The sequence below is a fragment of the Chiloscyllium plagiosum genome, chromosome 30 (assembly GCF_004010195.1).
Source record: "Chiloscyllium plagiosum isolate BGI_BamShark_2017 chromosome 30, ASM401019v2, whole genome shotgun sequence".
Classification (NCBI taxonomy): domain Eukaryota; kingdom Metazoa; phylum Chordata; class Chondrichthyes; order Orectolobiformes; family Hemiscylliidae; genus Chiloscyllium; species Chiloscyllium plagiosum.
The window spans coordinates 5,170,338-5,187,706 of record NC_057739.1 but is presented as its reverse complement, the minus strand read 5'-3'; the positions used below and the strand labels follow the sequence as shown (position 1 = coordinate 5,187,706).

The window sequence follows — 17,369 nt, the reverse complement described above, 5'->3', positions numbered from 1 at the left end:
GAGTTCATGGAATGCCCTGCCAGTAGCAGTGGTGGACTCTCCCTCTTTATGGGCATTTAAACGGGCATTGGATAAGCATATGGAGGATAGTGGGATAATGTAGGTTAGGTGGGCTTGGATCGGCGCAACATCGAGGGCCAAAGGGCCTGTACTGCGCTGTATTTTTCTATTTTCTACAACCATTCTCTGTGTAAAAATGTTGCCTCTCATTCTTTTTAAATGTTTCTCCTCTCACCTTAAAAATATGACCCCTAGGTTTGACCTCCTCCATCCTATGAAAAAGATCTTTGTCATCCACCTTACCTGTACCTCTCATTAACTTATAAACCTCAATAACGTCAATCCTCAACCTCCTATGCTCCAGTGAAAAAAATCCCAGTCTTTCTAGTCTTTTTTATATCTCAACCCTCCATTCCCAGTAAATCTTTTCCGAACCGTGTCCAGTTTAATATCCTTCCTATAACAGGATGACTAGAACTGCACATAGTACTCCAGAGGAGGCCTCATCAACGCCCTTTGCAACCTCAACATTACAACCCAACTCCTATGGTCATCTATTTTCTTAGAAGGAAGTTGGACCAAGAATGCAGGTAAATTCATGACAGGTATAAATAGGGTAAATGGTAGATATGTTTTCCCTAGGATGAGGGATTTCAAGACCAGAGGGAATATTTTTAAGGTGAGAGGAGAGAGGTTTAAAAAAAAATTGGGGCAAATTCTTTTTACACAGAGGGTGGTTCCTGTGTGGAATGAACTTCATGAGGAAGTGATGGATGTGGGCACAGTTACAACATATAAAAGACACTTAAACAAGTACGTGAATTGAAAAGATATATGGGCCAGGAGCAGGTAGGTGGGACTAATTTATTTTGAGATTATGTTTGGCATGGATTAATTGGACCAAACAGTCTATTTCCATGCTATATGACTCTAAAGTGGTGTGATTTTACAAAACAAAACAGACAAAAGTAAAGCTGATGCATCTACAGATTGGGAATAATTAGGAAATGACTTGCACAAATGGACTATGGGAACCAAGGAGAGAATGAAATTGTGTTGGGGCAATTGGTGGGAGGAGAAAGGTGTGTTAGGGTGTAAGTGATGAAGGGAAACCATTTGTTTGCTTGTAAAAAATGGTGAGATTGTAGATCTGGAATAGACTGGTTTCAAAGTTTTGCTCCCAAAATGCACCTGATTACACCAAACATGTAACATGCTAAGGTAAGTCAGTATCCATAACCCATGGCTCAGAACTAAGAATTCATATTAGTTAATGACACCTGGATCTAGGGATAGGTAATGTTGATTCCAGCAGGGATAGTGTTGAATGATGATTGGAATTAAGAGATCATTCTTAATTTAACTGAGTTACATCTGACCAGATGATGCCCACTAGAAACAAATGAATTTCTAGCAAGTGTGAAAAAAATCATGATTCTAAACACCACAAGATTCACTTCAGTTCCAATTCACATTCAGACAAGGCTCAAGCAAGGTTTTATGATCACATTAATGTTCTTCTCAACCTTCCTTGCTGCAATGATCTACTTCATCCTCAGCAAGCTGCCTGGTGATGTGGAGCAGAAGAGCTTCATCATTAAACCACAGCACAAAGATGATGCTTGTACATACCCAGAAGACAAGCTCCAAACCATCAATACCTTCACTAAGACATATGATGGCCAACGCCAAACATTTGTAGAATAAATATTCTTTACCAAACTGCCTCCACCACACTGCGCCCCCACCCCACCTCATCAAAACCCATGGACACTAGGATCCCATTGCCAAAAAGGTTCAACACTGAACTGGAAAAGTGAACACAGTCTTCAGTCACCTAAGGTAGAGTGTATTTAAAAACAAGTACCTCCATCCTGGCATCAAACCCACGGTCTACAGGACAATATCGCATAGTGATATCTACTCTCCCCAATGGATAAGATATATGGATTACATCCAGCAGGAACCTCAAATTGGGTGACAGCGGCAGAGCAGTTGGAACAGGCACATAGGTGCAGACAAGGAGTTTTATTCTAGCTTTCAGATGTATCTGTTCCCTAAATGCCTGACAAAATGTATTGTACTTGTTGCTATTATGAAATAAACCTTATTATTGAAGACATTCCATGTTTGCACTTGGCTGCTGCACCAAAGAGTGCAATGCTCCAGTGTGAAATACGATTATTTATTGTACTTGAACTGTTTTGTGGTGCATTTAATGGTAACATAAATAAAGTATATTTTTTGCAAACAAAATAAAAGGGATCTGTATTGTGGCTTTGTTCCTTTTTGAACCATAAATTCAAGGATAATCAAGACCTATTCGTTGTATATATTCTGTTCTTGTAAGAATCATTGTATAGAGAAAGGAAACACGTTTCTCAGTTCAGATATGATTCAAGTAAATATTTTCTGTACACTCTCTAACACCTTTCTAACACAAAGACATCTTAGAAAATGCAGGCCAAATGAATGCAGGTAGATTGCATGAATTCAGATCAAGTCCAAAGTCTTGAGGGAAGCTTATGCTCAGAAGTCTTCATCAGAAGAGCTACAAGGTGAGACCACATGAACAACTGAAAAAAAATGCTTTCTGATGGGAAAATAAGTCGGTGCCATCACAGAGTTCTTTTTCCCTGTAAACATACAATTTGTAATATGTATTACTGGCCCAACCACATTTAATTGATCTGAAGTTAACAATCCATCCAAAGAATTTACTTGGCCTTTTACATAATTTCAGAAGAATTATTGCATTATACATTTCAATCATTATTTCTTGTATAAAGTTATGCATGAAACCGATTCTGTTTTTATTGAACAATTCATAGTCAATATTGGGAGCAATATCCCATTGCTCTCAGACATCATATGATAAAGGGAATTGAATTCCTTTCTTTCCTTGGCTTCTACTTAAGCTTATATTAGTTCAGCTCCTTTTTGTGATGATCTTTTTCCCCCAGGCAATGGCTGATATCTTTGCTACAATAGTTCCTCGATTAAATGGGTTTTCCTCAATTACTTTATCTCCTCTTCTGCTTCAAAGTATCCCTATTTAGAAAACACCATCGCAAAAAAGGCTCCATACAAGAGGTTGAATGGGGTTTATGTCTTAAAATTTGCATAATGAACAGATATACATAATGACAGTTCAAATAAAAAATACAGTACAACGAGTATTTTAAAATGACTTTTAACCTCACTTGGAAGGCATATTGTGAACATTGTATTTAATTACTTCTAGTCGGACTTTAACACCGTAAGTATAAATAAAATCAGTTTGCAATGCAAACAATCAAACGTAGATGCCTAATTTAATTCAACAAAATTTAGATCAAGATACAGTAAAATGGAAGTATACAAAAAGGCACCTAATGACTTCCTTGGGTGGTCTATACAGTTATTGCATGCCTTAAAATGCAGGAAAAATAAACAAACTTGGGAAATGGTAGAAATATTCATTGGCTGCAAATTCACCCTCTACACCATACATAATTCTGACTTGGAACTATATCACCATTACTTCAAGATCCTAATAGCACTGGTTGCACCTGCATTCCATGGACTGTAACAATCAGGAAGGCAGCTCACCACCAACTTAAGGACAATTAGAAACAGGCAATTGATAGTAAGAAATTTTGCCCAGAGCATTAAAAACATGCTCTGCTCTTCTTCATACAGATCACTGACATCTACGAGTAACAAATTAAGCGTCAGGTTCAAGCATCCTGAACTTTGAGGTGGACAGTGAAAAAAACATTGACAAATTGGTGGACAGATAGGTGGCAGATGTTCAGTGCATTTAATATACATTTGGTAGAAAGAACACAGAGAAACAGTATAAAACAAAGCATACAACTCAAAAGGGATATGTGGAAGCAGAGAGATCTGGGTATATATGTTTCTACGCCATTAGACAGATGGAATGTGTAGTTAAAGCACACAGCATCCTGTAATATATTAAGAGTGGCACTGAATACAAAAGTGAGAGATTATGCTGACCTTGTACAAAACACTAGTTAGCTCTCAGCTTGAAGATTGTACAGTTTCAGGACAATATATTTAAGGAAAGATATGAATGCACGGGAGAGGGTGCAGAGGAAGTTTACAAGAGTGATTCTAGGGATGAGATGCTTCAGTTTTGAAGATTGATTGGAAAAGCTGGGACTATTTCCCTTCAAGAAGAAAAGTCTAAGAGGAGATCTGATTGAAGTTTCCAACTTCGTGAGGGGTCTGGACAAAGGAGGCTGAGAGAAACTCTTCTTGCTCCCAAATAGATCAAGAGTGAAAGGGCAGGTACAGACCCTGGAACGGCAGACCCTGGAACGGCAGGTATGAGCTTTAGTCGAGCAGGTCGACGACATTGAAAATCGAGGCCGTGGGAAGAACATCTGCCTGGTCAGGCTGCCGGAACAGGAAGAAGGCTAGCTCGGCAGCTTCTTGGAGCAATGGCTCCCGCAGTTTTTGAAACTGGAAGTTGGGGTGGACTGGGTGCAGGTCAAGCAGGCCCACTGGGTCACAGTGCGCAGGACCGGATTGGACCAGTGCCCCCACCCTGTCCTCGTGCGACTACAGCACTACAGAGATAAGTAAATGGTACTGGAAGCTTCTACAGCACTGGAGAAGGATCCAAAGGCTCTGATACACAAAGGTTCAAGAATTATGTTTTTCCAAGACTTTTCTGCGGCCATAATCCGTAAGAGGAAGGCCTTTGATGAGGTACAACAGGAGGCTGAGGGACTTGAATATTCAGTACTCTGCAAGATGTCCGGCAATATTGTGTTTCAGCCATGGAGGGTCCGTGTTTAATTTTGACTCATCAGAAAAGGCAAAGGACTTCCTGGACACCTTAAAATAGACTGGCTTGCTCAAATAATATGGACAATCGAGTTCCCTTTGTTTATCCTGTAGTTTAAAAATGTGTTGCTGGAAAAGCGCAGCAGGTCAGGCAGCAAAGGAACAAGGAGGGCTTATGCCCGAAACGTCGATTCTCCTGTTCCTTTGATGCTGCCTGACCTGCTGTGCTTTTCCAGCAACACATTTTTAAGCTCTGATCTCCAGCATGTGCAGTCCTCACTTTCTCCTAGTTGATTTTATCCTGTAGTTTGCCTGGTTTTGTCCTTTCAATATGTGGGAGTCTCCTTTTTATCCCTCGCTCTTTCTCCTCTCCCTTCCTTCTCGCCTCCCATTATCCTTTGTTTTTTCTCTATCATTCCCACGAGATTGGGGGGGGTCTTTTTGTTTAAACCAGGATTGCTTAGGGCCGAAGTATGGATGAGGTGGGCTGAGTGCCCACTTTTAATTTTCTTGTTGTAAGACTCATGTAACTTTTTTTACTTTGTTTTGTCTGGGTTTGGGGTGCAGCTTCAGCGAGAAAGAGCCATGGAGGGGTTAGTGGGTAGTATAAGCGCCCCCTGTGGGCAAGGGAGAAAGTCTCCTCTTATTTGTGTTATATGTTGTTTTATTGTAGAAGTAGTTGTTAGAAGTTTTGATTTGGTAGTTTTTGTAGTTGTATATTCAAGTTTATATGAACTGTTTACTGTTTTCACTCTGCGTGCTATAAATGGGGTTCTTCCTCCCAGGGAGTCACGGGCTGCTTTGGACGGCTATGATTAACCGTTCGTTAAAATGGTGCACCTGAAACGTTAAGGGAAGTCATTCACCGCATAAGAGAACAAAGATATTTTCAAGCCTTAGAAAAGAAAGGGTCAATGCTTGCTTGCTGCAAGAAACACATCTAACCGATAAGGAGCACTTAAAGTTACAGCAGGGAAGGTTCAGCCAGGTGTTTTTTTCATCCTTTAATTCGAAAAGTAGAGGACCAGCTATACTTATCCAGAGAATTTTCCATTTCAGTTGTTAAACCAAGTTAGGGACGAATATGGGCAGTTTCTGATCTCTAAAGCTTTAATACATGGAGAGGAATATGGTATTTGAATGTATATTGCTCCCCGGCACACCTCATCAAATTTTTAACGGATGCTTTCTGCAGTCTGATGGTCCTTGGGACTCGTCATACTATTATAGGGGAGGACTTTAACTGGCTTGTTGGCACCGAGGTGGATAGGATCCCCGCAATCCAGGCAGCTGGTGAACCTGGGGGAGCTGTGGTTGGTGGATGTGTGAAGATGTCTTCACCCTGAGGGTAGGGACTTCACCTTTTTTTCTAACCCACGTAAGTGCTATACTAGGATTGACATTTTTTGCTCCATCAGCCTTTTTGAATTCGGTGCTATCCTGCAGAATTGGGAACATAGCCATTTCTGGTCATGCAGCAGTGTATATGGACATTAAGGCTGGTGGTGATGGGACAGGCCCACGGCACTGGTGCCTGGATCCTTTCCTCCTGAAGGATAACAAGTTCATTAAGTATTTTTCACAGGAATTACAAATTTTTTAGAACATTGATTCAGGTACGGCCAGTAATCCGTCGGTGCTCTGGAAGACTGCCAAGGCCTATGCAAAGGGTTTGATTATTCCTCACTCAGTGACTCAGAAGCAGCAGAGGGAAGAGCAGCAGCGTATGCTTGAGGCCCAGCTGAAGGCAGCCAAGACAGCATAGTTTGAGAGATCGTCTGTAACTAAGTTGCAGTGGATTACAGCCCTTAGGGCCGCTCTGAATGCTGCGCTCACCCAGACAGCAAAGAGGGAGATTTCCTTTGCAAAGCAGAGGTTATTCGAGTATGGTGATAAACCAGGTAGGTATTTGGCATACTTGGCCAGAAAGAAGAGTGCCCCCTAATCTATCACATCCATTAGAGAGGGTGCTGATACTATCACCTGAGATGCCAAAAAGATTAATGCAGCATTCAGGAAGTTCTGGTCTGAGCTGTACCGGTTAGGAGGGCTGTGAGGACAGATTGGCAAAAATTGAGTCCTTTTTTAAGGCCTTGGACCTCTCAGGTGTAACTTCAGAGCTCCATCTCTTTTGAATGCCCTTTTGACAATCCATGCAGTACAGGAGTCAGTGAGGTAGTTCCAGAATGGTAAAGCACCTGGTGCAGACAGATTTCGGAATGGGTTTTGTAAGGAGTTTATAGACATGCTGTCTGGGCCAATGTTGGTTATGTACAATTATTCGTACAGTCAGGACTGCCTCCCACCCTCTCTGAGGGAAGTAAATATTTATCTTATTCTCAAGACAAGGAAAGCCCAGAGGATTGTACTTCATATGGGCCCATATCATCATTAAATGTGGACTTTAAAATTTTGTCAAAAATGCTGGCATTGAGGCTAGAGAAGGTCTTGCTCTTCGTCATAAGGGAGTACCAGACAGGTTTTATTAGGGGCCACAGCTCCTCTAATAATATTAGAAGAGTGCTAAATATGGTTTGGGTGTGCCAGCAAGGGTTGATTCCGGGCTTGGTAATCTCCCTGGGATGCAGAGAAAACGTTTGACCATGCGGAGTGGCCATACCTTTTTTTAGAGCTGGAATGGTTTGGTCTTGGAGGGGTCTTTGCCAGGTGGGTGGCAGTGTTATATAGTGACTCTCAAGCAGCGGTTCTCACTAATTGTATACAGTCTGACAATTTTAGTATTGGCAGAGGCAGCTGACAAGGGTGCCCCCTTTCACCATTGGTATTTGCATTAGTGTTTGATTGAGCCATTGGCAGAGGCCGTCTGGAAGGACCCAATTTAATTGCCCTGGAAAATATAAGCCCTACTGCAATTAGGCACCGGGGGTGGGGGGGAGAAAGAGAAGGAAGAAAAAATATATAACCCGTAGATTTAGAAAAATAAATGACCAGGACTCCCTCAGTTTAGGGCACTGACTCTGTGCTAGCTGGTGCTAGTCAGTGTGCTCCTGCTGGTTCTGAGGATGATAAGAGTTTCTTTGCCTTTTTCTCTCCCATTTGTTTAGGGAAGATATTTGTTTCTTTTTTGTTTACTTGTGTTTGTTTTTTTTCTCTATTTTGAGCTGTGCTCAGCTACACAGACAGCCACCACACTGCTGCTGCTGCTGCAGCCTGGGCCTTGCCTACACCTCTGTTGCTGCTGCCTGGGCATGTATTACACCTGGGGCGTGCCTCCACCACTGCTGCCTGGGACTTGCCTGGAAGCAAAAAATATATATAATTGCCCCGGACCATTTTTAGTTTTCTGGAAAACCTTCTCCTCTGCTTTTGGTTGCACTTCAGTCCCACACTCCTGATCTTTGGGCACCTGATGTGGACGGTAGGTCAGAGGATCTCCTCGTGGATCTGTTCCTGGGCCTAGCCAAACTGGCCATAAACAGGTCCAGACAACGGGTCATGGAGGGGGTCATTATGGCCGATTGCCTACCCCTCTTTCATCGTTACATTTGAGTCCAGGTGTCACTGGAGAAGGAGCACGCGGTGTCTACCAACACCCGTGAACTGTGCAGGGAGAGGTGGGCACCGCACGGAGTGGAATGCTTTATTTCCCTCTCCAACTCCATTTTGATTTAATCGCTGCCCTCCCCTTCACTTTTTTGATCATGCAACATTGTCCTTTGATGATATGGGCACCTGCCTGTCACTGGCCACTCTGGTGTTTCATTTCTTCCTGGTATTAGAAACTGAATAAAGATTTTTACACCTGTTGTCTTTCACTGTGTGTGTCTCTCTCTCTCTCGCGCTCTCTCTCACACACATACACACGGGTGCTGGGGAAAATATAAGCACTACAGTTGTTAGGCAGTAGTGTGTGGGAGAAATAGAAAAAAAAACATAATTGCCTCGGACGTAGGATCAGGAAGGCATAAGATCACCCTTTAAGCAGATGATATTCTTCTCTTTCTACCTAACCTGACAATATCTGTGCCCATTTAATACAAATGATTAATTTATTTGGCTCTTTCTCAGGGTATAAAATCAGTTTTATGAAATTGGAGGCCATGCCTATCAGGTGTTTTATTAGAGTACCCGATCTTGGGGGTGGAATCCAATTCCCTTTCAGATGGTTACAGGGAGGCTTCCTGTATTTAGGCATTTTTATCATCCCGGCCTTCGATCGATTATAATAAAGCTAACTTTGTGCAGTTGCTAGAGAAGATATAAGACAGGACCTTCAACACTGGGAGGATCTTCCAATATCCTGGTTCGGTAGAATAGTTCTGGTTAAAATGAATGCTCTTCCTCGTTTATTGTATCCCATGCGAATACTCCCTTTGTTGCTTCCTAGGCAAGCACTAGAGAAGTTTAACAGTTGGCTCGGCTCCTGAAGAAGGGGTTATGCCTGAAACGTCGATTCTGCTGCTTCTTGGATGCTGCCTGACCTGCTGCGCTTTTCCAGCAACATATTTTTCAACTCGGCTCTTTGATCTGGCATCAGCCACGGCCTCTTATTAGGCTTGCCAAATTGCAGCTTCCGCAGGGGATTGGGGGGAGAGGGGGTTGTGGATTTTCCAGACTTTAAGAAATACCAAATAAGTTCCCTATTGTCCTAAGTGGCGGATTGGGCTTGCCAGGACCTGCGGTCAATTTGGTTGGACATCGAGGCCTCCCAGGCAAAATGTTTCCTCATTAATCTGTTGTCCAGGGACAAGATGAGGACCATTTATGGACCACTGCAGAAATTCAATTGTCCTTAACTCAGGTAGAGCATGGAGAATGATGCGACAAAACAAGGGCAATTTACAAAAAAACTTCCCCTTTTACTCCCATAGTAGGAATGGTAAGATTCTGGCAGGGATCGAAAGATTACAGCTTTAGGCTCTGGGGGTCCAGAGGAGTTCCTGTTTTAGAGATTTATTTGATGGGGTGGTCAAGATGTCTTTCCAGCAGTTGAGCCAGAAATATGAACTATCTAAGAGGGACCTCTTTCGTTATTTCCAGGATTAGGGACTTCATACAGAAAACGACAACATTAATGGTTAGTCCCTATAAATTGGATCTGGAGAGTACTACACTCCACAGGCACTACACTCGGTCAGCAACCTCTATCATTGATTAGGAGGACATCGAGCAGCTGTGTGGAATCTGGGCTCAGGAATTAAGAGTGGAGATCTCACCAGAGGAGTGGGAGGATATTTGGGAGAACGTAAGGAAGATTTCGATTTCCAACAGGACTCAGGTGATGCAATTAAAGGTACTCCCCAAGGTTTATTTGGCATCAGAGTTTCCCCAATGTGCCCAAATTATAAAATAGATGTTGGTACTATTACTTATTGCTTATGGTCATGCCACAAGCTTCGTAGGTATTGGGGCACTATAGCAAGTGTTTTGCAAGGGGTCTTGGGAACAGAAGTCAAAGTAGAACCAGTATCCCTCTTCTTGCATTCACCAAATCTCGCCTCTTTGGATGTGCATGGGAAGAAATTGTTTAGTATTCTTTCATTTTGCATGAGGAAGAACATTCTGATGAGCTGGGTGTCGGAAAATCCCCCAGGACTCTCAGGGTGGCGTAGGTTAGTTATGGAGTACATTCCCCTTAACTTTCTTACAAATACGGCGCACCAGAAAACTGAGCTTTTTTTTTTAATAGGACATGGCAACCCTTTTTGATCCATATAGACGCGGACTTATCAGCTATATTGATGAGGGCCTTTCTGTAGCCATGAGGTCTGTGTCTGGTGCCCTGAAAGGAGAATTCTGAACAAATACCAGAATGCCAACTGATGCTCCCAGTGATGGGGAGCTTTGGTGGGATTGCGCTGAGTGTTGTAACTTAATTTAATTTGTCTTGGTTCAATTGTTTCTTTTTGTTTTGGTTTAGTTATTTATTGAATTGGTAGTTAAATTATTTTTTCTCCTAAAGTGTTTGTGAAGTGGAGTAGTAGTTTGTTTACTGTTACTGTTATATTGAAAGATTGTTATATTATTTTGTAGTAATTTTTTTTGTAAAAAATTCAAAATCTTCTTAATAAAAGTATTTATTAAAAAAAGAAAGAGCGAAGGTTTAAAAGCAATTTGCAGAAGTAATAAATGTGATGCAATAAAAAACATTTTTCGCAAGCCATTCAGCACTGCCTGCATTAGTAAAAGCAGGTTTAATCATTGCATTAAACAGAGCATTAAATTATTATTTAAATATAACCAATGTGCAGAGTCAGTGGGTAAGGGCAGGAGGATTGCCAGTGTAGAAATAGTGGGCCAAAAGGTTCTGATCTTAGTACACACATAGGCTGAATTTCTCATTTTACTACAACAAATATAATTTGCAATCTTGTAACCTGATCAGAGCACTGTAAAGTTTAATCATGACCGATTTGTAATTGATTTAAATAAAATTTTAAACACAGTGAAAATACAGAAGAAAATTATAACTTTCTTGAAGACTTTCAACAATTCAGATGCCAGGATTAGTGCGTCAACTGAGGGATCAGGTTTATCATCCTGCTAGAAATTGACCTCTGCATCGATTAATGGGTCTTCAGTTTACATCTATGCTAAGATTCATACTGGCTTGGTTTGTAAACAACAAAAGGCAAGGACTGATTAATAATAAAGCTGAAATATTATTTGTAATCAGAATGGAATTTATTCTAATTTAATGATTACACATGTCCGTGAACTCTTAAAAATTAAAAGGGGGCCTTTTATTTGCATAAGTTTAACTACATGGAACCAGTAAGGAAAAAGTAAAAATACAAAACTTGTGTTAAATGTTTGCCTAATTTACAAGATTACATTTGACGCTCATTCCTGAATAGCATCCATTTTCCCATCTTATGATGTTGGGCACTTTCCCTGATTAATTATCTTAGTTGTATGGAAAGAAACAAGGGTCCAAACAAGTGTTTACTACAGAAATTGCGTCTCTTGTTAAGCAGAAGAAGGAGGCTTATGTGTTGGTGAGACAAGATGGTTCAGATGAGGCAATGGAGAGTTACAGATCGGCTAGGAAGGATTTAAAGAGAGAGTTAAGAAAGAAGAGCAAAGCGAGGACACGAGCAGTCTTTAGCAAATAAAGAAGCACCCTAAAGCTTTCTATAGGTATGTGAGGAATAAAATTTTAACAAAAAACTTTAAAAAAAAGAAAATTATAGCTCTCTTGAAGATTTTCAACCTGGATTAGTGCACCAACTGAGGGATCAGGTTTATCATCCTGCTAGAAATTGACCTATGCATCGATTAATGGGTCTTCAGTTTAGATCTATGCTGGGATTCATTCTGGCTTGGTTTGTAAACAACCAACAGCAATGTAGTTAACTCAGCCACATTAGGGAGATTTAAACAATCCTTGGATAAGCACATGAATGATGATGGGATAGTGTAGGGACAAGCTGAGAATAGTTCACAGGTTGGCACAACATTGAGGGTTGAAGGGCCTATTCTGCGCTGTATTGTTCTATGTTCTAAACTGTTTAGAATAATTTATATCAGGCAATTATGCCATATTAAGTAAAATATATGCAGAATCACTAGTTACAGCATCTTGTCTTTCCTAACAAGAGACTAGCAGCTTGTCAAGATTCCATCTTCCTACAAGTTCACTGACCTGTCTGTGACCCTGCTGATGCTATTACAGTAGCAATGGCTTTTGGAGAACAGAAGCCTAAATATCCACATCCAAATTTGCCTAAATGCTTGAACAACGCCACTATACTTTAGCTTTAGCATAAGTCACAGGACAAAAAGGTCAGCCTTCGAGAGAGAAAAGCTGAAGGAAATAATGCTTAATCGTGGATTTACAGTCTCAGATACTGCAAGACACCCACAAAATTTAGACTTCACAAAATGTCTTAAAAATATTAATAAGCTGTTTATTGATTACAAGAACTAATGCTAATATCAGCACAAAATGGAGCTCACTATCCTTCCTGAATGGAAGGATTTGGATTGAAGAAAAGATTCACAATTAGAAGCCATTATAAAAATGCAAGCAAGCTGGTGGATTGGCCATTCTAGAATATTTAATTCTGAAGTTGCTTTCAGTGGCCAAAACCCCTAAGCTCTTAAACTCCCTCCCAAAACATCTCCTCCTCTCTAAGTTAAAGCACTTCAAAAATCTTTCGCCTTTAATATATCATCAAGTGGCTTAAGCTTAGATTTTGTATGATATCCCATCTGGAACAGGAATCTATCCACATCTGCAGTAAGAGTTCTTAAAGATTATGCCCAACCACCATTTGAGAAAGACAGTGTTCCAAAGAATCATGTCCCTCAGAAAAAAATCATTCCCCTCATGGATAACCAACCCCTTATTTTTAACCACCCCACCTCTCAAGGAGAAACATCCTTTCCACACTCACCCAGTCACACCCCCTCAAAATCTTATAGAGTCACAGATGTACAGCAGGGAAACAGACCCTTCGGTCAAACTCTTCCATACTGACCAGATATCCTAAACATATCTAGTCCAATTTGCCAGCATTTGGCCCAGATCCCTCTATATCCTTCCTACTCATATACCCATCCAGATGCCTTTTAAATGTTGTAATTGTACCAGCCTCCACCACTTTCCTTTGGCAATCACTTCTCTCTCATGTGCGGAAAACATTGCCTCTTAGGTCCCTTTTAAATTTTTCCCCTGTCACCTTAAACCTATACCCTCTACTTCTGGACTCCCCCAACCCAGGCAAAAGACCTTGTCTATTTACCCTCTTCATGCCTCCCATGATTTTATAAACCTCTATAAGTTCACCCCACAGCCTCCAACAAAAACAGCCCTAGCCTATTTAGCCTCTCCATATTGCTCAAACTCTCTAACCCCGGCAACAGCTTTGTAAATCTTTTCTGAACCCTTTCAGGTTTCACAACATCATTCCCATAGGAGGGAGACCAGAAATAGACATAATATTCCAAAAGTGGTCTAAACAATGTCCTGTACATCCTCGACATGACCTCCTAGCTCTTACATTCAATGTACTGACCAAGAAAGGAAAACATACTAAATGCCTTCTTCACTATCCTATCTACCTGCGACTCCACTTTCAAGGAACTATGAACCAGCACTCCAAGGTCTCTTTGTTCAGCAATACTTCCCAGGACCTTACCATTAAGCGTATAAGTCTTGCCCGGATTTCCCTTTCCAAAATGCAGCACTTCACATTTATCTAAATGAAACTCCGTCTGCCATTCACTGCCCATTGGCCCATCTGATCAACATCCTGTTGCACTCGAGGTAACCTTCTTCACTGTCCACCATACCTCCAATTTTGGTATCATCTGCAAACTAACTAACGATACCCCTCTGTTCACATCCAAATCATTTATATAAACAATGAAAAGCAGCGGACCCAGCATCGATCCTTGTGGCACACCACCGGTCACAGGCCTCCAGTCTGAAAGGCAACCCTCCATCACGTTTTAAACTAACTTTCTCCTCAAAGTCATTCAATAAGATCATGGGTCATCTGATTGTAACTTTAAAAAGCCAAATTCCCACCTAATCTGGATAATCTTTCAACTGATAATTACCTCCTTTTTAGGAACAGTCCTAAAAGGTTCATGATCCTGGGAAAGTTTTGCCTTATCTGCTTTAAATTGGAGGCCCCTGATTTTTAAAAACACAGTGACCCTGGGTTCTAGGTTCTCCCAGAAGAAATATTCTTGCCACATCTAACTTTAACAGACTCCTCTGGATCTAATATTTTAATCAAATCACTTCTTGCTCTAACCTTCAGCAGACTCCAGCCTAGTCTGTCCATCTTTTCCTCATAAGACAACTTGCTCATCCAGTTACGTAGTTAAATAAACTTTCTCCAAACTACTTCCAATGTATTTACACTCTTCCTTAAATAAGGACACTAATATTTTATGAATACTTGCTGGAGATAGTGAGGACTGCAGATGCTTGAAAGTCAGAATGTATGGAGCTGGAAAACGCACAGCAGGTCAAGCAGCATCGGAGGATGGGAAGGGGGCTCAAACAAAGAGAGAGAAGGGTGGGGTTTGGGGAAAGGTAGGTGGGATGGCAATCGGTGCATGCAGAAAGGTGACTGGGATAGATCAGCGGGAAGGGAGAAGATAGGTAGGAAGGAAGATGGACAGGTTAGGTCAGGTCAAGGGGACGGGTGGAGGTGGAGGGCTGAACCCGTAATGAGGTTGGGGGTGGGGAGATTTTGAAGCTGGTGAATTCTATGTTAAGGCCATTGGGTTGTAAACTCCCAAGGCGGAATATAAGGTATGCTTCATCCAGTTTGCATGTGGCCTTGTTTTGACAGTGGAGGCGGCTTAGGGTGGCCACGTCGCCAGGAATTGGGGAGTTGAAATAGCTGGCAACCTCAAAGTGGTGTTACTGGTGTGTGCAGGCCACAGATGCTCTGCAAACCAGTCCCCGAATCTGCATTCAGTCTCCCTGATGTAAAGGGGACCACACAAAGAGCAACGGATGCAACAGACTTGCTGTATCTGCATTGATTATTAACTTTGCATTCCTTATAGGAAAACACAAATGAATCCAAGCATTTGCAAGTTTCACACAATTGAATAAAAACACTGCTCACCTATTCTTGTTAAAGTTTTTCTTTTTTGCTTTTCCTAATCCATTAATTCCTATGCCTTTAAAAATAAGGAGGATTGTGGATGCTGGAAATCAGAAACAACAACAGAAATTGCTGGAAAAACTCAGTAGGTCTGGCAGCATCTATGGAGAGAAAGCAGAATTAACGTTTTGGGTCTATTGACTTTTGTCTAGCCAATTGCTATTCTCTCGGACTCCATCTCCACCTGTGTAATGGTGATATTACAACGGATTAGAATTTGGAATGCGCTGCCCAGTAGGATGGCATATTCAGGTTCTACGATAGCCTTCAGAAGGGAGTTGGATAAATATTTGAAACAAAAAACAGCAAGTATCTGAAAAAAGGTGGATGACAGTACAAAGATATGATGGGAGCATGAGGTGAATGGCTTGTACTATTTAATTCAAGCAAAATACTGTAAACACTGGTATTTGAAATATAAAATACCGTAAAACAGAAGTAAAAAAGTAGCCCATTCAATTCCACTCTACCATACAATGAAGATCATGGCTCCTTCCCCACCCCCATCTTCAGCATATACACAATTAATTGTGAAGAAGGGTCAGTGAACTCGGACTGTTATCTTCCCCTTAGCACAAGTCATTATTACGACGGCAACATTTACCATGGATGGGCTGATGAAACTACTTTCTCACATCGACAGACCTTTCAGCTCAGCGAGCAAAGTTACATCCAAAAGCCCACCCCACCTCAACAGCGATCATGTGACTCTCACGAAACTGGGCATGCGCGCATCCGCACTGCGGCCGTTGGTGCCGCGCGCGCCAATCCCGAGCGGATGCTGACACGTGCGGCCGCCATCTTGTGACAGCAGCGCGACGCAGCATGGACTGTCCCTTCCAGGCTTGGCTGGCGGTAAGGGCTAAGCCGCTCTCTCAACACACTTACAAACCTTCGCCCCGATCTGGTTGCCGCACTGGCCGGCCTGGATGTGCACAATCTCCCGCATTTCCGACAGTTGGATTTAAAGTGCAAGAAACGAGCAGAAAATCAGGCTCCTCAGCTCCGTGGCCGAGACTTCACTATTGGACTGTTTGATCATATTCCAGTCTCTCCATAGGCTGTCTGCTTGTCAATCAACAGCCACTGCTCGGTCAACTCATCCAATCGGTCCAGTACATTGGACTGGCTACAGTGTGATTGGCTGTGGGTTAATGTTGCCCAGCAACTACTTTAACCCCGCCCCTTTTCTCTGGCGGTAATTTGTCATAATCTTGCAGGACAAGTGATGACATTTTGTTAGTCCTGTTATAACAGCTTGTCGTATGTCAGGTTTAACCTTTTATAAACAGAGGCAGGGTGTATAAAAATAGCAAGTTATGATAAACTTACAGAGCGTATTAACTTGGACCCAGCTCGAATATTGTGACCAATACCTATAAAGTTAAAAAAAACACAACACCAGGCTATAGTCCAACAGGTTTAATTGGAAGCACACTAGCTTTCATCAGATGAAGGAGCGTCGCTTCGAAAGCTAGTGTGCTTCCAATTAAACCTGTTGGACTATAGCCTGGTGTTGTGTGATTTTTAACTTTGTACACCCCAGTCCAACAATGGCATCTCCAAATCAGGAATTCCTATAGTGTGGAAGCAGGCCATTGGGCACTCAAGTCCACAACAACCTTTCAAAGAGCATACCACCTAGATCCATCCACTACCCTATCCCTGTAAGCCTACATTCCTGTGACAACCCTACCTCATCTACATATCCCTGGACACTACAGTCAATTTAGCATGGTCAATCCACCTAATGTGAAGACTTAGTAATGAGGGTGAAAGAGATTTACTTGGATGGATATAGGATTTCATTTAGCAGATATCTGGGGAAACTGGTGTTCTCATTAGCACAGAGAGGAGACCCATAGTGGGGGTTCATATAGAGGAATTTAAGCTGAAGGGGTTGATAACCAAATTGATAAAAGGACAAATGGTATTACTACACAACAATTGGTTAAAATTTGCAAAACACTGCCTAAT

At 41.7% G+C, this 17,369-nt stretch overlaps 1 protein-coding gene across 2 annotated transcripts in view; it reads right to left on the bottom strand.

Annotated features, from left to right (window-relative positions):
• The window catches only part of LOC122564724 (tubulin beta chain-like), a 39,355-nt gene extending 22,856 nt beyond the window's left edge, over positions 1-16,499 (bottom strand). Inside the window, exon 1 of one of the 2 annotated variants that reach the window (XM_043719851.1) lies at positions 16,285-16,499. In XM_043719851.1, the coding sequence (XP_043575786.1) occupies positions 16,285-16,341 (57 nt within the window). In that variant the 5' untranslated portion in view covers positions 16,342-16,499. Of the gene's footprint in view, positions 1-15,996; positions 16,072-16,284 lie in introns of those variants that run through there. The other variant, XM_043719852.1, reaches the window with a different exon arrangement.
• Positions 16,500-17,369: the final 870 nt, after the last annotated feature.